Below are 22,116 nucleotides of genomic sequence, written 5' to 3' on the forward strand. Positions count from 1 at the left end.
TCCACAGCATCCCCTCATGTCCATCAGCCAGCCCTGGTGCCCTAGTTCCCTCTGAATCCCATACAGGAGCAGTCCTCAAAGCCTGGTGGTACCGCCGTGAGCCCATTGATGTAGGAACACCCAGCAATCTCTCAGCCTGTTGTGGCTTTGGGTATTGCTTTATATCTGTGACTTGGTCTGTCATGGAACTCATCTGTCCCTCAGCCTGTTGTGGCTTTGGGCATTGCTTTATGTCTGCGACTTGCCCTGTGATGGGACTCATCTGTCCCTTGCCAATCTCACTGTGAAGAACACACCTCCACATTTTGTCCCGACTGTTTATAAACTACAGCTTAAAATTATAGCTCAGGTCATGTCACACCACGAGAGCATCACTGGAGCGAAGCCTTGAAAATCCACATAGTATATCCACGTTGGGTTTCCTGAGAAGAAACTCGAATTAACTGGGGCAATTAGGAACATATATATGCATAAAAGTGCCAGAGGGAAACCCGAAGCGGCCCCCCGGCAGCTCAGGGCTTTTCCCCTCCTCCTTTAGTGCCCAGCACCGCCTGCGCTCCTCCTCCCGTTCAGCCCGAGCCCCGACACCGGGCAGGGCTGGATGCTCCGACCGCAATAAGCGCTGCCGTGATTCGGCGGCCGCTCGGACCGCGGACCCGGCCCCTCCGCCCTATATTGACCGACGTGGGGGGGGATAAGAGCGTCGGTGCCCGCGGGTACCGCAAGGATGAAGGCGTCCTGGTTCGGAGTGGATGTGGCCCGGGTGCTGCACTTGGCCGCCGTCTTCTGCCTTACATGCGTGCTGCTGAAGGCCATCCAGCTGTACCACCGGCGGAGGGAGCTGATGCGGGCGATGTCTGCCTTCCCCGGGCATCCCACGCACTGGCTGCTCGGGCACGTTCAGGAGGTGCGGTGGGGTTCGGGTGGGCGCTGCGGGAGGGGTTGAGACGCGTGCGGGTGATGTGCGGGTGGACTCTTTTCTCCCCGTGCCTTTTCTCTGCTTGTGATAGCTGGGAGCGGTGTGTGGATGTGATGGGGAAAGATGCGATGGGTTGGCAAGGAGATGAGACAGGATTTAAGGCTTTATGAGGTTGATTTGACACACACCCACTCTTCCACCCCCCCCTCCCCCCTCCCCCCGGCTAATTACATACATGTATATAAGAAAGTCATGCTTGGAGCGCATGGCTGTACCTCAAGGTATGTATTTTTCCATGCAGATCAGTTTGGCTGTTGGTTGCTGGCAGCTTTGTGAGCTGGGCAGTATGAAAGGCTTTTTAATTAAAGCAAAAATGGAAAAGCTTTTGAATTTGTGCTGAAAGCGCTCAAAGCCCCATCCAGCTTGGCCTTGAGCAGCCTGTTGTAGTGAATGCAACCCTGCCTTGATAGTCTTTGATATCACTTCCAACTCAAGCCATGCTGTGATTCTAAAAGCATGCTGATCCCTCACCTGGGCTCTGCTGATCCCCTGCCCTGGCACATTAAATAACAACCAACCCAAAGAGCAAGGCAGAAAAACTGGTGGAAAGGTTGAGCTGGACAGGAGACCCCTGAGTGACCACATCTATGCTGCATTCTCTCTGTGTCTGACAGTACAAATGAGCTCTTGGCAATAGAAGCACAAGGCCAGGCCAGGTCGGGGTTTTGTTGCAGTGCCAGTTAGACTTTAAAAGTGCAATTAAACAGAGCATGTTCTTCAGATTCTCAGTTGTGCCAGATTATACTGGGATTGAACTCTTTGGTGCTGATCACTCACGCCCATAATTGTTAGGTTGTTCTGAATTTACCCTTCACCTTGGTTACAAAGGTAACCTTTTACATTGGGCATGCTTCTGTTATTGAAGGAGAGTTCTGTTAGTTTTACACAGCACTAAGTTTGCTAGAAGCCAGCAGGTGAAGAAGCTGTCAGTACCCTGGACACATGCAGAAAGCAATGTCTGTAGGTGCCTTGGTGGAGAATGAGCTGACAGGATATCTGGCAGCTGTATTCAGGGGATCACTGAGAGCTCCTCTTTCCATCTAGCTCTGTCTCACTGCAGCACCATGGCTATTAAAACCCAGAGCATCCTGGCTACTCTTCCTCATGGGGAGCAGAGGGAGGTGACCCAGGAGGGCTCAGTCCCTCGGCAGCCTCTCGTGTGCATCTGGCCTGTTTCAGCATCCAGTGGAGGATGCCTATTTATGACCGAGAGCAGTGCAGCTCAGTGCTCAGATTTCAGCTCCTGTGTTTCCTCTGCTTCAATTGTTATCAGTGTGTGGTCACTAAAAATCCCTTTAGGCACCTCTTCCCAGATGCTTTTAATGCTGGATCCATTCCAAAGCTTGCATTTCAATGTGAGATCATGCTATCACTTTCCTTCCCTAGAAGAGCTGGGGTTATACTTTCAAAACACCCAAGGGAGGAAGAAACAGAAGTGCTGTTTTGTATTTTGTAGTTGTTGTTGCTGTTGATTTTTTACCCAAAACCTCATGTCTGAAGCTCTGGTTAAGAAGCGGGAGCTGTCAGTGGACGTTCCTCTCTGTCCTTGTTTGGTGACCACAATAGAGCTAGAGGTCACAGTCTTAGGTTTCTCCAAAGGAGGTTCAGGTTAGGTATTAGGAAAAATCTCTTGTCAGAAAGAGAGGTGATGCAGTGGCACAGCTGCCCAGGGAGGTGGTGGGGTCACTGTCCCTGTAGGTGTCCAAGAACCGTGGGGATGTGGCACTGAGGCATGTGGTCACTGGGCATGGTGGGGTGGGGTTGAACTGGATAATCTTAGAGGTCTTTTCCAAGCTCAGTGATCCTTCAATAACCTCTCCTTGCACACGAACTCATCTGCCTTGCTTCCAGCAGCATAGATCAAACTGGGTGCCAATGCTCTAAAGGTTCAATGACTGTTACTGGGACTAGAGCCATTTGGAAAACCAAACACATCAAGGTTTATTGCCGCCCCAATTTCTTCCAGCATGTTTATGCTTTCTGTTATCGTACCAACAGGAGGAAACAGGCACCATGCCAAGTCCCCTCTCTGCTGACGCTGTCTAAGATATAGACTGGTGGGGGGCTCGGCTGCTGCCGGACCCCCTGGGACAATGCTGGGGCACAAACACCCGCTTGAGAAATGCCAGCCAAGCAAACAGCTGAACCAAGAGAAGTCAGCACTAAAGGAACTGAGCAAACATTCACTCAGTTCAGTAAATAGGGTGACATTTCAGCTCATTTCTGCACTGCTATCGAATTCATTGCATTTCAGCAGCTACCATTTCAGCCCTAACTCACTAAAATCCTTTCCTCTGCATTGTCATAGCTGGACTACATCTGTGCATGAGTTAGCAGCTTTGACAGAGCAGTTTTTGTTTAAAGAAAATGCAATTTGTACGTGTGGACCTTTTGATTCTGCTTGTGACTCTACACTAACCCATCTAACCAGTTTGTTGCCTGTGTAATATACAATAAAACTGGCTATAAAAGCAATAAAACTATAATTGCTTTCAAAGAGTGAACTCCCGACTACCATTGCTTTAAGTAATGATGTCCATGCTTGCAGCAACAGGCAATGCACACTTCTGCCCATAAAGGTGCTCTCCATGGCTATGATCAACTGATAAGGAATAATTGTTTTATATGATGGTTGAAAGTAATAAGCACTTCTGCTCCTCCTGCTCCTGCAAACCCTGGGCAGCCCCTTGCTGGTGGTAGCTTGGTTTTGTGATGCAGGAAGACCTCGAGCTTTTGAAAACTGTGGTTAAGGAGATCTTGTATTTTCACCAAGCATTCTGTGTCTTTTCCTTTCTCCATAACTACAGTTTCTCAAAGAAGAAGAGCTGCTGGACAAGGCAGAGGCCTGGGCACTGAAGTACCATCATGCCCACCCTGTCTGGTTTGGGGGTTTCTCAGCATTCCTGGTGGTCTCCAACCCTGAATATGCCAAAGCCCTTTTTGCCAGAGGAGGTAAGAGGCAATGGTTCAGCTGTGGAGCAACAGCCACAGAATGCAGCTTTCCCATGCCAGGATGGCAATTTTCAACTAGGCAGGGTGTCACAACTAGGTGCTATTACAGAAATCAACTTTGGGTTATCTTATAGAGAGAGCTGGCTGCCATGTGCTCCAGGCATGCAACTGCATGGCCCACTGAGGGCTGCAAGGGACCAGGGATCCCCAAAATCTACTAGTAGTTCTATCTTCCTCGAGTCCTCCTTTAAATGCTCCCTTCTCAGAGCGTGATCTCAGCAAGGAGAAGGCAGCTCAGAGCTTTGGTGTCGTCTCAGTCCCATTGAGCCATTGGTTTGGTGCATTCAGAGATAAAGGTGCTCAACAGTGCGTCTGAGAGGGTAAATCATTTACTCTGAAACATGCCCGTTCAACTTTGGACTACGAATACTTTTGTTTACTCCAGTCTGAGCATCTGTGCTTATACATCTTCTCACAATTAGGCCCAACAGTATTGTTTTGCCATGAAATAGTGGTCAGTTCTGCAAGGATGCCACTAGTTCAGTTTCACATCCAACTGAAAGCAATACCCCCAGGGTGAGCTTTCAGGTGCCAACCAATAGAGTGATGCTGGTGAAATGTTTACTGTTTCATTCTATTTCTTTTACAGATCCCAAGGATAACCTCAGCTATAAGCACCTTATCCCATGGATTGGTAGGTATTCCCAGGCCTTTGCCTATGGGGAACTATCCTGAAGTTAGTTGAGAACACATTATAAATAAGCAGCATTGCACTTGTTCCTTCCAAAAATCAATGTCCTGAAGTTATTCTTCTTATTGGAAAAGGTGCTAAATAATGCTAATGTTTGTGATTTAAGTTAAAGTTCAGATGCAGCTACTCGTACAAATGAGAATCACTTACACCTGGAGGTGACCACAACCTCTGGGAATGATCTACTGTGGCACATTTGGTTGTATTGTGTCTGTAGAAACCATTCTGCTTGCTCACTGCTTGTGTTTCCAAAGGGAATGGCTTGCTGATCCTACATGGACCCAAATGGCACCAACATCGGAAGCTCCTGACGCCAGGCTTTCATTACGACGTCTTGAAGCCTTACGTAGCCCTCATGGCAGAGTCTACCAATGTGATGCTGGTAGGGACAGTGTATGCTCCTCTGTCATATGTTATTACCCATGATCCTGACTGTAAACATGTGATAAGGGTCTTCCAGCAGTGCCCTGGCTGCTAGTACCTACAAAGATGAGCTATGACATGGGCAAGGAGCTGGAGGCCCGCTGTATCAGCCCATTCCACTAGGTGGCAATCTGTACCAAAGACAAAATTCCATCCACATAAGCACTGCTCTCCAGCCTGGTTTCATGCTATAAGAGCTCAAGTGCATCCATGTTCCGGTCTCTCTCCCCTTTCTTAGCTTTTGGGTCACCAATTCCTTATGGCCCTAGAAGGAAAAAGGTTCCAAAGTAACTTTTCAGTCAGACACCTCCCATGTGTTGCCTAATGGGAGGATGAGCGCAGAACTGTCCTTTGCATTCTCATTTTTGTCTCCTTTGCCCACTAGGATAAGTGGGAAAAGCTGATCACAAATGGGAAACCGGTGGAGCTCTTTGAGCACGTCAGCTTGATGACTCTCGACAGCATCATGAAATGTGCCTTCAGCTACCACAGCAACTGCCAGACCGACAGGTCAGTGCCCAAACCCTGGATAAAAGTTTGCAGCTCAGAGGGAATACAGGCAAACTGCTTGTCAAAACACACCTGAATTTAGGCTTTGACCTAAATAAACCTGACTCAGACTGCAGGGTCTGTTGGGCAAGAACTTGCTCTGTAGTTGTGCAACAGCCTTCTTACAGAAGGCTTACAGAATTCTTCCTGATGCCATTATCACTTAATACTTGGTTAGTCACTACTGATGAGCCCCAGTGAAGCTTGGGACAGAGCAGACTCCAGGCTGGTACATAGTGCCCTCCCAGCATATGCAGCAGTGTGAATCCCATCCCTTCTTTCCAGGCAAAACACCTACATCCAGGCTGTCTATGACCTGTGCCACTTGGTGCACCAGCGACTCCGCATCTTCCCCTACCACAATGACTTCATTTACTGGCTCAGCCCCCACGGATACCGGTTCAGGAAGGTTTGCCAGCTCGCTCATGACCACACAGGTATGCATTGTCATTATCCTCTCCCAGAGTTTTCATATAGAGTGTCTGAAAGAGCCTTCAAGGAACAGACATGGCCAAAGTGCTGTGTCTGCCACACCTGCTGTCTCCAGCCTCTGGCACAAAGAAACCCATCCAGAGATGAGAATCAGGCATCCCCATAGGAACCCCATATGTGTGTTACCCCCTTGCCCCTATACTGTGATCCTGCAGACCAAGGGAGCTGTGGTGGACAAAGAAGTTTGTGGAAAAGGATCTGCTATTGCAACAACAGCCACATGCATGTCACTTATTGTCATGCTCCTGAAAAAGTAGAACTACCTGCATGAAGAAATACACGTCAGTGCATTGGGAGCAGGGAGGAAGCCACCTCTTTGACCAGATTTGTGTTCAGGAAATGATTTCCAGGCTCAGCATCTTCTGCCCCGCTGAGTCTTCAGCTCTTATTTACTCAGACAAAGTGATCAAGGAGCGAAAGGAGTCCCTTACAGATGAACAGGAGTTTGAGAAGATTAAAAAGAAGAGGCATTTGGACTTCCTGGACATTCTGCTCTGTGCTAAGGTGAGCAGTGAGGTACATGACTCATTATGGCTGAGGAGGGCACGTGCCATAGGGAGCAAAATTCAGTCTGTGTGGCAGTGCCACAAACTCACAGTTGTCCCCAGGGAACGTTGTTTTACATCAGCTGCAGGCATCATGCCCAGTCCTACCCAGATGAGGAAGAACGGGGATGTCCCAGTGTTCAACCACTGAGATGCTGGCAGTGTCTGGGGTGACAACCTGAAAAGGGATTTCATAGTCTTAATATCATGGGGAAAGGGCTTACAGGCAAAAGAAAACTAGCCCTAAATTCAGTCTATGCAGAGATTTATCCAAGGCATCATCACCTCCCTTTGCAGTGTCCCCTCCTGGACTAAATGGGGCCTCTAAAGCTGTCTGTGTTACTAGGATGAGAATGGAGCTGGCCTGTCTGATGAAGACCTGCGCGCTGAAGTGGACACATTCATGTTCGAGGGGCATGACACCACAGCCAGTGGGATCTCGTGGGTCCTGTACTGCCTGGCATCACACCCTGAGCATCAGACACGGTGCAGGGAGGAGATCCGGGACATTCTGGGCAGTCGGGACACCATTCAGTGGTAAGGCTGCACATTTCCCCATTGCAGTCATTCCAAAATGAACAATGCCTTCAAGTCCTGGGGGCTGGAGTGCTAAGGGATTGTTTTTTTCCTGGTAGCCGCGTGCTTGTTGTAGCCATGGCTTTTTGTGTTTCACCATCATGCTGTCCTTAAGCTCGCTGAATGGTTATTAATGTTATTGGGGTGCTTAACGTGCAGAAACCCATGCTCCCTCCGTGCCCCATTCATCGCAAGGGAGAAACAGGAGGGCTGTTGAAGCTCAGCATCCCCTGTCTCTGCAGGGAAGACCTGGGGAAGATGACCTACAGCACCATGTGCATCAAGGAGAGCCTTCGCCTCTACCCCCCCGTGCCTGGTGTGTCCCGGCAGCTCAGCAAGCCCATCACCTTCCATGATGGCCGCACCCTGCCAGAAGGTCTGTGGATCCTGGTTCTGCTCAACATCACAGCAGTAAAATTGTGCGTCCGTGCCACTGAGCCCTTTTCTCTTCTTCAACTACTTTACAGGCACTGTCACTGCAATAAGCATTTATCTCATTCACCGAAATCCCTCAGTGTGGAAGGATCCTTTGGTAAGTTTTGGTGTTCAAACAGCGGCATTTGTGTTGCTTCTGCACTGGGTTTAGCAATGAAGTACTCCAGGAAGCTTCTTGTAGTAGCAGGCAGGAACAGGATTTCGTTTAGCTTATAGGTGAAGAATTAAATTGAATCCATGCACCACAGATTCTTAGTTGTGATCACTGCTTACAATGCAATGGGTTGTTGCACTTCTGAGGGTACCAATCACAGTACCTTTGCTCCTTAAATAACTGCTTCTTTCTTGCTGTACATACTTCATTCCCAGGTGTTTGATCCGCTGCGGTTTTCTCCAGAGAACGTATCTGGCAGGCACTCTCACGCCTTTCTGCCTTTTGCTGCTGGAATGAGGTAAAACACTGGGCATGGGAAGAGCAGTGGGGCACAGAAATCTATGTCCTTGGGAATGGCGTAGCCCAATGGAGTATGTGCCAAGGGCTCCTCTCTCCAGCCCCCTCGGTTGTCCCCTGCTCGTGTCCCCTGGATGATTGTTGTCTTCATGTCAGGAACTGCATTGGGCAGCAGTTTGCCATGATTGAGATGAAGGTGGCCCTGGCGCTGACCCTGCTCCGCTTCGAGTTGTCCCCTGACCTCACCAATCCCCCCTGTAAGATACCTCAGATCATCCTTCGTTCCAAGAACGGCATTTACTTGTACTTAAAGAAAATCTCTTGATGCTGGAAAATGGCCTGAGCGTCAGTGGGAGGAACCTAGCAGACCAGGATGAAATGTTTGCCTGGGATACAAGGTGTACAGCAGCTTGGGCTATGAGGATTCCTTGCTGCTGCATGGCTGCCAGGAGCCAAACTTGTCCCTGTGGGCACCCCAGTGCCTGCAGGTCAGCTCAGGGCTGACCTCACCTCTTTTCTCTCACTCAATGCCTGATTGCACTCAATGCACTGGTTACAGCTTGGGCTTGGAACTTTTGCTCAAGCTGCAAAATATGATGTAATTTTATCATTAATAAACCATTGATTCCTGTAACAGCTGCTGTATCGAGTTTGGATTGCTAACACTCACCAGCTCAGCCCCACCAGCATCTCATAGAATTATTAACGTTGGAAAAGATCATCCAACTATCAACCCATCCCCATCCTGCCCTCTGACCATGGACTACCCTAACCCTACAGCTGAACAGCCCCATCTCTCACTAACTCACATCATCCTGTTGGTGTCACCTTCTCACCAAGCACAGAGGGTGGCACATTGTCCCCAGGGGATGTGGTCCCTGCACAGGACCCATGTGGCTCTCAATGCAAACCTGATATCAGGTGCTACCAGCAATCCCCATCCAAACCCCACTGGGATTTTACACTGGGAGCAGCCTGTAAATTAAATAAGTATTGCAGTATAGTTTTAAGGCAGCCGTATTAAATACTTCCAGACATAAATTCACCCCAGAGATGTGTGTCGTCAGATGGGATCCAGACAGCTCATATTACTCTGCAACACTCGCTGGGCTCTTTCTATCATATCCTCATATATCATGTGTTAGGAAGCCTGAAACATTATTTCTGTTGGCAACACAACTACATTTAATCTCTCAGCACTAAGCACTACAGGAATACACATAGATAGCTTGGGCTCTTCTTCCTATCTGAATAAACACAGACACACCCAGGGAAGCAGCTGCTGCAATGTCAAGTTCAAAACATCAATTTGCCACCTAAATTTCACCTGTTTGGCAGAGCAGTCCTCCTGCAATGGATGCTAACAGCATGCACCAACTCATTGCTTCTCTTGAGGTGTCTAAATTAAGTGGGAAGAGTCCCAAAACCCAAGAGCAACTTTCATAGCTTGAAATCCCCATAAATGAGGGCTTAGTCACACTGCTCTGTCTCCCCTATCAGCCCAAGGCAGTATGCTCACTTGACCTTCAAGACAACCCAAGTATCCTTAACTCCACACTTGGCAGTTGATACTAGTTATTTAATAACTACCAGGGAACCTGATGGGTGAAAATCCACCCTGCTCAGTTGCCCATGATCAAACACATTTTCCAAGGACTTTGTCCCAGAGAGAATTTCTAGGACATTATAAAGTTTAGTCTGACTCCATGCCAGTGATTCCCCAGACAGGTTCCTCCACCTGTGAGTCTTGGGTGATTTCTCTACTATTTTATAGGGGATTGCGGGTCCAGATCAGTAACTCTGGTTATTGGGTAGGTTTCATAGGACACCCCAAAACAGCTCCATTGGTACCTGCCAATGGCTCAGCCCCTGTCTCTCTCTTTGTCCCTTACATGACCCTGGCAAGACACCCAACTTCTATGCCTGTGCTACAGGTCCTCAGCATAAATGACCCATAGAAGCCATCTTACTGCCCTCGTGTCCTCAGCCCCACCCCTTCTCTCTGCCATCCATAGTCACACATAAGGCTAGAGGAGAGGCTAAACGTTCAGAACCCTCCTAGGAAACAGCCCATCAACAAGACTGAAGGCTTTTTTAGAACTAGATGAGAAGTAAAAACACATGGCAGAGAGAGTCCATGATGCACTGGAGGTTGGGAACGGGATGTCCTGTAGCATGCACCATTAGAACTTCACAGTTAACCTCAAAAATCACAACAGATCTGTCCAAATCCTCTCTGTGTTTTCACCTAGTTTCCCAAGCAGCTTATTGATCAGCCCACAGTGCCTCCTCTCCTAATTACCTATTAATCACAACACTGAAGATGATGGAAGAAGATCATACACAGCTGGAGGTGCTGTGTGGAAGAGAGAAGATGCATCTTCCACAGCCATGAAACCTCTGGAGTTGGTCACTCCTGCTCAGGAGCACAAAAGCAAACTGAGTCTCTCCTGCTTGTGTTACACATGAATGTAGGATGAATTCCTTTCCTAAGGAATGCCTGAATCCTCAGCTTTTCCTTACAAGAAGCATTGGTGCTTTCTTTATATTTCAGAATACTTTGAAGTGGCTCTAAAGATTTACCAGGCTCTGGGTCAAACATTCATGGTATTACATACAACACTGGAAGACAAGCAAGGGTGTTGGCAACCCAGGAACAGACTTAGAGCAGCTCATAAATGAGACATCTTTCAGGTCAAAGCAAAAGTGCTCTCTAGAAACCCTCAGGTTTATCCTGTAAGCCCTCATAGAGGGTGGATAGCTCAGAGACTGTAGTATAAATGAAACAGCCCCTACCAAGGGCACTCATTGCAATCATTAACAAACAGCTCGCAAGCCAGCTGAGGGAAAAGTCACCCTGTTTACTAACCTTCAGACATTGTCATGGAGTCAAGTACTACCTGGAGAGCAGGCCTTGTGGGATATTTTCGTACAAACTTTCTGTCTCAGAGGTTTAAACATTCTGATTAGGGCTGTGTGTGTTCAGTAAAGTGACTCTACCAGCAGAAAACATGGGTTTCAATTGGCTATGGTCTAAGCTAGAATAAATGATAAAGGAAAGTGTCTATCTATCTGAAGACCCTTGTTTTGGAGACATGTTAAGCCAAAGAGAAACACCCACACAACTCAGGACCCCCCAGTGCTCTAGTACATTGGGCTGACAGGTCCAGTAACTGATGATCCATTTAATCCTCATAACATCCAAACACCCAAATAGGAAGTTATTTCAGCCCATCTGGGATCCCCGTCTTTGCAATACACCTAGAAATCAGCCAAAAGTAGCAAGTTTTCATTCCAAGCCCTCCCCCAGCCCCGCAGGCAGGGAAAGGAAGACTCACCAGTACCACAAAGTGAATATCATCATATTATCACCCCTTCCCATCAGGTTACATGTACCTCAACATTACTGCAGCTCTTTTTGCTGCTCTCCCACTCTCTGACTTACATCTTGACAGTCAGCTCTTCAAGACAATGCTTTTATCTCCTGGCTCATCTATATAGGACCACTCGGAAAGCATACCACAATCCCTTGTGTGCTGGTCAGGTTTTGGCTGTTCCTTTGATTACAGTCCAGCTGTGTGTTGTTACAGACACTAAGAGCACTGTTTTTACAGCTGAGGGTGGCTGGATTAGTCCAACTGAAGTAGCCTGTTTGCTCCTCACCTCATGTGAGTGCACTGGGGTCTACCAGCCCCAATCATTCAGATACCTGAACATATGTGAAGGGGGCAGAATTGGAGCTGTGTACTTCTGCAAGCATTTGAACTCACTATTGGGATGTAAAAACCTTCAGAAAAAGTAAATATTTACAGGGTGTTTGCTAACAAGCCATCCCCATCCACAGGTTATTGCAAGTGGGTAAAAGGCTCAGCAGGGACTTTAGGAATTCTGGCTGTGGGTCAAGCTGTCACGTTGCTTATTGGTACACTTCTGCTATAAAACTCATCCAGACCTTGCATGAGCAGCACTTTGCCAGCTCTGCTGGAGGAGTTGTAGAAGAGAAGCAGGGAGAACAAGGCAGTGTTGGACACCTCAGACTCAGGCCAGCATGGTGTCTCTCCTGGACAACATAGTCAGACCTTCTGCTGTCGTTCTGCAGCTGTCTGTGGTGCTTGGTGTCATCTTTGTCCTACTGAAGGTGATCAAATTCTACCAGGCAAGGAAGAAGATGCTCAAAGCCCTGGAAGCATTTCCTGGTCCCCCAGCGCATTGGCTCTATGGCCACAACCGTCTGGTAAGGACAGAGCTGGGCTCATTTGGGTGGGTTTGTCCCAGCAGCTGCTCTATTTCCTAGGAGGAGGCAACGTGCATGTGGTTTCCATAGTAATATAAGTTTAGCATCTGTCTGTACATCCTTATTTTCCTGCCTGAATTCAGTTTCTGCTTCACTATCATTGCAGATAACTGGCGATAAAACATTAAGTATGTTAGTGTCACTTGGAGAAGAATACCCATATGCCTTTCCCAGATGGTTTGGACCAGTGCTGCCATCTCTAGTAATCCACCATCCTGAATATGCCAAGACTATACTTGGACGAGGAGGTAATTCTCTTCAATTGGGTTTGGGGATTACAGTCCTTCACTCTTCTCTGGGAAGCGTGTCCTTCTACAGCATCAGCCACCACAATATTTGTGCGTCCCAGTAAATGCAGTGATGTGAATGATCTGTCACAGCAATGTCTCAGAAGACATCTCAAGATTGCTCTGATTTTTGTGGAGTCATTTGTGGTTGGTGGACTCCCAAGAACTTACATTCATTCTTCTCAGCTTTGAGATCTGCCGTGGTTGTTTATTTTCCACACGTATTTTTCCCCAGGTTCACTGAGGTCACAGAGGTAGAAGATCACTTTTAAACTTTACCTCTATTAGAGACTAATTCTACAAGGGCAGCTCCAAAAGTAATGCCTCCTATTTTATTATGTTGGCCCATAGCATCAGAAAAGGATGTTGGTGGTATATGCTGAACCTTCCCACCAATATTCCATTGCATTTTATTGCCATGCAACAGATTGCAGCAGATTGGCAGCATGACAAATTGAGTTTGACACGGAAGTGCGTGTACAGAAAAGGTGTGTCACTGAATTCCTGAATACAGAAATAATGGCATCTGTTGACATTTGCTGATGCTTGCTGAATGTCTGTGGAGAATAAACAGTGGATGTGAGCACAGTGAGGTGGGTGGTGCATTTCAGCAGCAGTGACAGCAATGTGAAAGGCCACATTTTGAATGGCCGTGCACAGCTGTCACTCCATGACATTAAGACTGTCTCAATCAGTTCATCCCTGGATTGCATCCAGAGAGCTGCATGCAGAGCCGAATATTAGCTTCAGTGCATTGGAAACTATGGTGGAAATGTTGAAATATTACAGAGTTTACACCATGTCGATCCCACAAGTGCTTACACAGGAACAGAAAGAACACCATATGCATGTTTGTCAGGACCTATTAAACAAAAAAAGAGGCTTAAGAGTATAGCTTTCTGGATCACATCGTTACTATGACAAGACACAGTATTTCAACTATGAGCCCAAGTCACTGCAGCTGTCCATGGAGTCACAAGAGGCAACATGTGAATTCCCCATCAAAGAAAACATTCAAGATGCAGCCCTCAGTGGGTACAGTGATGTGTATTGTCCTTTGCAATAGGAAAGGGGAGATCCTTTTGGCTTTCCTGGAACCCAAACAACTCTTCAGCTCTGACTGCCTTATTAAGATGCTATGCTGAATGTTAGGACTTTGAGAAGACAACCTTCCTCTTGTAACCCTATAATAACAGGCCATGTGCCAGTTTGAAGAGTGTGGGGTACATTGCCAATCTTCGCCGGCATTCCTCCCACAACAACCGTGTAGTCCAGATTTGGTGCCCTCTTGCTTCCATCTGTTTGGGTTAATGAAAAGCAGTATTGTCATCCTAGCAGCTGTGAAACAGTGAATCACCTCCATTGGTGCAAACATTCTTTATTGTTACGGTCTTTATTTTGTTTTACAGATCCCAAGCCTCCTGTACCTTATCAGTTCTTAGTTCCGTGGATCGGTGAGTTATTTTCTTCCATTAACTATGCAACCACATCACACCTTTCATTATTCTTCTGTCTTCATTTATTTCACTTTCTTTCATCCTGAAACCAGAGCATGCAAGCAGGATGGTTAATTAGCACTGGAGTTGTCCCCATCATTGAGCAGCATGTCTTCCCCCCAGATCCTGCACATCACCTGCTGCTTGGCCATGAGCAGCAGTAAGGCTGCAGGAGATACGAGCAGAGTGAAGTAGCTAATGGCAGTTTCTGGTGTCTACAGGTAAAGGGTTGCTGGTCTTGAGTGGAGCCAAATGGTTTCAGCATCGGAAGTTGCTGACTCCAGCATTTCACTATGATGTGCTGAAATCTTACGTGTCCCTGATGTCAGACTCAGTCAAAGTGATGTTGGTAAGAGAGGGAACTTAAAACAGTTCCTAGAGCTCTGTCATCTGGGGGAGATTCTTTCCTTAAGTTTTCTTTTAATTTCGTTTCTGTGAAATTTCTTACCCTGTTGCACTTATTCTCTCTTTCACCTGCTTCCCAATGAAATCAATCACAGCTAGAACACCTGTTCATAGCCCAGCAATGGTAAACACAGAAAAAGAAATGCAAGGAATGGTTTGATTGTGTTCACAGCATATGCAGTGAAGTAGGGTCTCTTTTTCAGTGCAAATAACTAGCTGTGTGGATTGAGATGGGGACAGGAACCATGACCTGATGGTACTGTGGCTGAGTCTGCTCTGCAAGTCTGTCTCTCCTCACACTTTCTCCACCATTAGGATAAATGGGAGAAGAAGAAGTCAGTAGAGCTCTTTGAAGACGTCAGCCTGATGGCCCTGGACAGCATCATGAAATGTGCCTTCAGCTACAACACCAACTGCCAGACTCAGAGGTCAGCACACAAACCTCCCAATTCTGGAACAAGAAGTGCCTCTGTTTTCTCCACTCGCATTGCTAACAGCAGCTCTGACATTGACCTCTTACAGCAACTCAGACACTTATATCAAAGCTGTTTTTGACCTGGGCTACCTCATAAACAAGAGAATACAGAATTTGTCCTACCAAGATGCCTTCTATGACCTGACTAGCAGCAGCCGGGAGTTTCAGGATGCCTGCAGGCGGGCCCATGCCCACACAGGTATTTCTGCTCCTTGCTCTCCCAGCTGCATCTCTCACATCAGGAATAGCTCAGTGGGGTTACAACAAGCACTGGCCAGAGAGTTACACATTAAGCAGGGTCTAAGAGGCTGAACAAACAGTTCTGAGCTCTCTGGCAGGATGCATCTAACAATGATCTTTTTTTCTATACAGATAAAGTAATACAAGAAAGAAAGATATTGCTCTCCAATGACAAGGAGCTAGACAAGATCCTGAAGAAGAGACACCTGGATTTTCTGGACATTCTTCTTTGTAGCAAGGTGAAGATTTGAAATAATCCCATCAGATGCCATAGATTGTACATGGCATAAGGGTTGAACCAGAATCCCTATTTCCTAGCCTGGGGTAAGGTGGACAGAAAGGGAAGGTAATAAAGATGTGTGAGATGCAGTATCTGAAAATAAATAGCTCAGAATTTCACCCTTCTTGTTCATTTCCATCAAGTACATTCCTATTTTGCAAGGTGTAGGCCAAACCAGGTCCTTCTTCCCTGACATCTAGGGCTGTTTTTACACCTAGCGGTAAAAGCCAAATTAATGAGAGCATAAGAATGATATATATTCCTCGTTGCTAGGATGAGAACGGAGTTGGCCTGTCTGATGAAGACCTGCGTGCTGAGGTGGACACATTCATGTTTGAGGGGCACGACACCACGGCCAGCGGGATCTCATGGCTTCTGTACAGCATGGCATTGCACCCCGAGCACCAGGCGCGGTGCAGGGAGGAGATCCAGGGGATCGTGGGGAACAAGGATACCATTGAGTGGTGAGCCAGCAGTCCTGAGTTCTTTACCTGAAGTAACTGCCTTAAGTTGTGCCATAGAAGGGGCTCAGGTTGGATATCAGGAATAAATTCTTCTCCAGAAGGGCAGTGATGTGCTAGAACAGCTGCCCAGGAAGGTGGTGGGGTCACCATCCCTGGAGGTGTTCCAGAACCTTGGGGATGAGGCACTAAGGGATGGTGGTCAGTGGGCATGGTGTGGTCAGACTGGGCTGGGTTGATCTTAGAGGTCTTTTTCCAACATAAATGATTTAATATCTCACGTCCCCATCACTGCCAACAAGCACAGACTGAGCCCTGGTTTGCTTTCAGGGAGGACCTGGCAAAGATGACATACAGCACCATGTGCATCAAGGAGAGCATGCGCCTGTTCCCACCAGTCCCTTCGGTGTCCCGAAAGCTGACTAAACCTGTCACGTTTTGTGATGGACGCAGCTTACCTGAAGGTCCGTCTTCATTCCTCCTGCTGCTGTCTATCACAGGATAAGGGGCTGGTTGGGGGGGCTTCCAGTCTTACTTCTCTCTCCAAAAGGCTGCACAGAGCCACCACACTCACTGGTGAGGGTCCAGGCACATGCAACAGGGCACCAAGTGTTCAGAGCTCAGAATGGGCCTGCATAGTGCTTACTGTGTCCAAGAGTAGGGGTTCATCTGCCAGTACCAGAGTGGGGTCCAGCTTTGAGACCATTATTTCTTCTATGGGAAGGATTCAGAGCTGACCAATGTGGACAGGCTGGGAAATGTTTCTGCCAAATCTTCTGTCTCAGCCCCTGCAGAGTCCAGGGAGGGAAGTCATCCCCCAGACACTCTTGGTCTTCACTCTTCACACGATGAGTATTTTCACATCATGAGTATTTTCTCACTTCCAGGCTCCCAGGTTTCGTTGAACATATTTGGTATTCACAGGAACCGGGATGTGTGGGAAGATCCTGAGGTATGTCACCTTCACAGCAAGAATGGGGAGATGATCTCAGAGCCCAGACTACCACTGTCCTTGAACAGGGCAGCTCGCACCTCCATGCCATATTTCTGGGGAGGGTGGGTGCTCTTTTTGACTTTTATTCCAACATTATGTATCCAAATGTTAAGTTCAGTGATGTAACCAAGCACCCCAAAGGCTTTGAAAAGGGTGTTTAATAGCTTGCCTTTATGCAAGGTGACACAGAGCTACTCTGCCTGCCTTCAGCAGCTCTGATAGATATCTCCAAGGGGAAGATCTGCAAAGCCACCAGCACCCTCTTCTCATCCATCCAGTGGCTTTGCAGAGGAATGAATGAACATCAGATGCAGCTCCCTTAGAGCAGCAAAGGCCACTTCCAGCCCTACCTTGGGTATCAGAGAACCTGGTGCTGCTCGTGGTTGGGTCAATGCTTACCGAACAGTCTTTGCTGCTCCCACAGGTATTTGATCCCCTGAGGTTTTCTCCTGAGAACTCAGCACACAGGCACTCGCATGCTTTCCTGCCTTTCTCTGCTGGATCCAGGTGGGAAATCCTTCATCCCTCTCCCTCCTCATAGGTGCATGGGGTTGTGCACCTGAGCCCAGTCCCCTCAGCACCCCTGGGTCAAGTTGGCTTGGCCATCTCAAGGAGTCTCCACGATGGGATTTCTACTGAGCTCTGCCAGCCCTAGAGCACTTCCCACACCCAAGGCACTATGGATGCAGGTCTCAGTAACTTGCAGGCTTCAACCTGAGCCTTTGTCCTCTCCCCAGGAACTGCATTGGGCAGCAGTTTGCTATGAACGAGATGAAGGTGGCTCTGGCACTGACCCTGCTCCGCTTTGAGCTGTTCCCCAATGCCTCTAAGCCTCCTACGCTGAAACAGCAGCTCATCCTCAAGTCCAGCAGTGGCATCCACCTGCATCTGAAAAAGATTTGCTGACCTTATGAGGTGGCTCAAGCAGTTCCCGAAGACCACTCTCCACTCAGAGATGCCAACCTGCAGCCTTCCTGAACACCAGGGCAGGGGAGAGGGATACCCACCAGATCCACCTTATGTCTCACCCACACTAACCCCATACTGAGCACCTTGTGCCCAGTAGGCTCAGGTCCCCTCCTCACAACAGGAACAGCACTACTGAGGTTTTTTGGAGGGTCAGCAGGGATCTTCTGTTTTCTCCTCATCTCTAGCCTGTCCTGATGGGATTTCTTTCTGAGCACCTCCACATTAAGCTCTGGGAAGAGCCCTGCCTTGATGAGCTGCAGGCTGGCATTGTGCCTGGCACTACAGAAATGAAGGCCAGCAGGTTTTCCCAACCTAACACTGAACTTCCTGGAGCTGAGTGTGCTCAGACACTGGGTTGCCTGGAGAAAGCCCTCAGCACCACATGCCCTTAGCCTCATCCTCCTCTAAAACATGAATAAAGCCTTGCCAAGGTGGTCTCGGAGCATGCTTTTGCACCTACAGTCAGGGGGAGAGGATGAAGCCAATTGAGCTTCATTGAGAATGAGCTGCACCCATTGCTCTGCAGCACAGGAGGGTGCAGCCGTGGCATTGCATTTCCCCAAGCCACAAAGGCTATTGTAGTAGTTTTATCCCCTGAGCAGACAGCTCACAGCCCCCCCGTGCTACAGGTCACCAAGTCCTCGCCCTGCACCATGTTAGCTTTTCTGTGGTAAGGAAATAACCGCAGCAAGCTGCCTTTGAAAGCAGCAGAACAAAAGCAGTGATGACAAGGACAAAAAACAGCAGAAACAAAGCATGGGTTGGTCCAGAGATATTTCCTGCATGGGCTTAGAACTGAGCACTCAGTACACAAGTGATAGGCAAAAGCCGCCACCAGAGAGCGGTGCCGGAGGGGTTAAGGGAAAGGCACGAGGAGGTTCTCTATGCCCACCCCATGAGGTTGGGGGCCGGGGGGCGGCCGTGGGACCCCCCTTTTTTCCCAGCTCAGCTTGCAAGTCCGCTCCGCTCCACTGGGTGGCACTGAGAGAACCGGGTAAAGCCCAAATCCGCCCTTCTGCAGGCAACCCCCTGGCACTGAGCACAGCACAGCCTGGCACAGACTATGGGCTCGTGGAGCATGGGTTGTTAGGATCAGGAAGAGGTGTCATTACCCTTCACCGGGTAAAGCTGAGGCACAGAGGGGCTGCACGCAGATAGAAGTGCTGATGCCGTCACCTTTGCAGCACCCGTGGGCTCCCGCTGCTCTCAGAGATCTGCCCCAGCTCTCCTCCTCTCCCCCCAGCTTTGAAAGAATAAAATCCCGCATCTCCGAAGAGCTGAGTGCTGCAGCTGGGCTGTTATGTGCAGGGAACGATTTGGTCTCTCTGCTCTGCCACCTGCATCAGACATCTTCCCCGGGAAAAGGCTGCACAACACATCCTCCTTCACCCAGTGCAGAAGCAGCACGAAGAAAGAGTGCTGGAGACCTCATTGCCCAAACCCTGTCCCCAAAACCTCCTGCCAGGCAGGGACAATTCTGTCCTGCCTCATCTCTCTCCATCCATCACCATGGATACAGCATCCGGATGGGCGATTCCTTACTGGGTACCACAACCCCTCAGGGAGATGCCACCAGAGCCCGCCTCTTTGGCAGGGAGATGCTTAGGCTTTACACACAGCACCAAACCCCCCCCCCCCCCCCCCCTTATTCCCCATCTTTCCCTCCCTCCCCTCCTCTTTTTTTCCTCGATGCACAAACAATGGAGCTAAAAGGTTGGGTATCAGGCCGATAATCATGAATGACGTGTCGTTATTACACGCCGCACATCCATTATCTCCCACTCCAGCCATGTCACAGACGGCTGGAGGAGGGCAGATAACGGGGTGCCTTCATGCAGATGGCTTATTATCAGGATGTTCCAGGAGGGGCTTTAAGACAGTTAGCGATGCTGTTTGCCAGTTAAAGATTAGAGACCCCAGAGAATAATTAACAATCCCCAAACCCGTTTTTTTTTCTTCTCCTGGATTCTTCTGCTTTCTCCCCCCCTCCCCTGTCCTCTTTAATCTATTCACTCTAGCAGGTGTAATAAAGTGATAAGGACCGGCTCCAGGGATGTTTGTTTGGCTACTAAGGGTGTATGAACCAACAATGGATGGTATTTTACTCCTGGCTCTCAGTACCTTGAATCAAGACCCAAAACTTCGTGGCCCCATTGCCCACACGCATCTATCTGACATGCCCCGCTCCCATTTGCACCAATGCCACCAGGCTACACCCCAAGGGGCTGTGATAGTCCCCTCCACATGTTCTGCCACTGTTACTCACTCCCATCATGGTGTCAAACATCCCCTTGTGCTCTGCAGGTCCAAATCCCATTGCTTGAGTGCTGAGAAGCCCGGTACCAAGACATCAACCCAAGGCTGCACTGTGGGGGGCAAGGCTGGAGCAAACCTCCCATTCTGCAACACTTCAACCCTACACAGCAACCCCTCGATTAAACCAACTGGAATAACTTAATTAAACCTCAGGGTTAGGCAGAACTAGCCTGCCTTTTCTAGTAGTATCACCTGGGGCCAGCAGGTGATTTTAATGGTCGGCAACCCTGCCCATGGCAGAAGACTGGAAATGAATAACCTTTGAGGTCCCTTCCAACACAAGGCATTTGATTACCCTGAAGTTCCAGATGTTGCTTGGGGCCCCAAGGCATTCCCTACCTCATGGGATCGGTGCAGTGGGTGCCGGGACACTGTCTTCCTCCCCATGCTCTTCCACCAGGAAGGGATGGTGCAGTGATGCGCTACAAACAGCATCTCCAGCCCTATCAGTGGGAGATGAGATATCCTAATTATGGCAGCACAGGCGAGGATCCAGGCCATATCAGCCAGCACAGAAAGGTAAACAAGAAAGACAACAATAGACCCTTAACACTCATTAGCTGTGTCAGATAATACCTCACTTTTCTCCCTTTGGGGCTTAAAATCTAATTAAGATTTTCCAACAGTAAATTTCATTTGTGCTTGTACCGTTTTGTTTGATTAGAGACTGCCAGGGTTCATCCCAAATCCTCATCCCTGTCCTTGCCCAGACCTACAGCTGCCCTCCTCAGGAATGGGATGCCACACACCGAGCAACCACAGCATCCCTGCAACATACAATCATTAAGGTCAGAAAAGACCTCTAAGATCATCTAGTCTAACCACACACCTGCCACCAGTGCCCATTCCAAACCCATCATTGCTCACCCAGGGCGTGCATGTGGTTGGGGACAACTTGTTACTCATTATAAGGCTGCTGTTTTGTAACTGCTTTTGCAACGGAGAGGTAAAAATTAATGGGTTCCCATCCTTTTGCCACTCCTCAAGCCACGAGCCGGAGTGCTGACGCAGCGGGCTGCAAAATGAGTAATCCTTGTACATTCTGCTGAGCAAATCATTACCAGAGAGATCTGGGAAGCTTGTTTGTCAGAGCTGTGCAGCATGGCAGCCATCAGAGAAGAGCCAGGAGATGAGCCTAGGGGGGAGAGGCTCTTTCCCATACCCATAGACATACACCCCCAAAGCTCTCTGGGCATGGGGCAGTGGCACTCACCTCAAAGCAGCACCCAGATCCTGCTGCAGCCCTGCAGTCACAAAAGCACTTCTAGCACAACACAGCATCCATCTGCAAAGGGAAAGCTGCACCATGGGGCTCAACCCCTCTGAACCTTCTGCCCCGTCTTCCATCTCATGCAACCTCCCTGATGCCAGTTGTGATTTCCCAGCATTGGCTCCACAGTGTCTACCTTGACCATCAGATATCTGGCATGGGGATACTCCCATTTTGCACCACACCTGAATTTCTGTCCCCACCCATCAGGGACATCAGCAGCGTCACTTGCAAAAGCTGTGGCTACAGAAAAGGAGCTTGCAGTGGTTGGTGGCACCAGGACCCAACTTGTCCATGCCATCACAAGCTACATCCCCTGGTACTAAGGAAATCTAAGCTAGGACATAAGCAGTGGATCCCACTCATGAGGTGCTGGCTCCTCTCTGAGCACCCTTCCCCATAATGTCCCACACTCCCCAAAGAGCCTGAGGACTGGGAGTGCCATGAGATGCTGAAGAATCCTACGAGTCACCAGC

General features: G+C 48.7%; 2 protein-coding genes across 2 annotated transcripts; both read left to right on the forward strand.

The window, feature by feature from the left end:
* Positions 1-518: 518 nt before the first annotated feature.
* Positions 519-8,787, forward strand: LOC107317627 (cytochrome P450 4B1-like). The gene is made up of 12 exons (XM_015870539.3): positions 519-907; positions 3,787-3,931; positions 4,581-4,625; positions 4,937-5,064; positions 5,491-5,615; positions 5,940-6,091; positions 6,544-6,650; positions 7,038-7,228; positions 7,510-7,643; positions 7,735-7,799; positions 8,072-8,154; positions 8,310-8,787. The coding sequence occupies exons 1-12, from the start codon at positions 728-730 to the stop codon at positions 8,476-8,478; spliced, it is 1,524 nt and encodes a 507-aa protein (XP_015726025.2). The 5' UTR covers positions 519-727; the 3' UTR covers positions 8,479-8,787.
* A 3,329-nt stretch (positions 8,788-12,116) lies between these two features.
* LOC107317629 (cytochrome P450 4A6-like) lies at positions 12,117-18,488 on the forward strand. The gene is made up of 12 exons (XM_015870542.3): positions 12,117-12,387; positions 12,554-12,695; positions 14,144-14,188; positions 14,452-14,579; positions 14,951-15,063; positions 15,158-15,309; positions 15,483-15,589; positions 15,904-16,094; positions 16,422-16,555; positions 16,979-17,043; positions 17,510-17,592; positions 17,823-18,488. Exons 1-12 carry the CDS (start codon positions 12,202-12,204, stop codon positions 17,989-17,991), a joined length of 1,515 nt encoding a protein of 504 aa, XP_015726028.2. The 5' UTR covers positions 12,117-12,201; the 3' UTR covers positions 17,992-18,488.
* The last annotated feature ends 3,628 nt before the right edge of the window (positions 18,489-22,116 follow it).

Source organism: Coturnix japonica, chromosome 11 (assembly GCF_054131305.1).
Source record: "Coturnix japonica strain WE chromosome 11, WE-NBRP24, whole genome shotgun sequence".
NCBI lineage: Eukaryota > Metazoa > Chordata > Aves > Galliformes > Phasianidae > Coturnix > Coturnix japonica.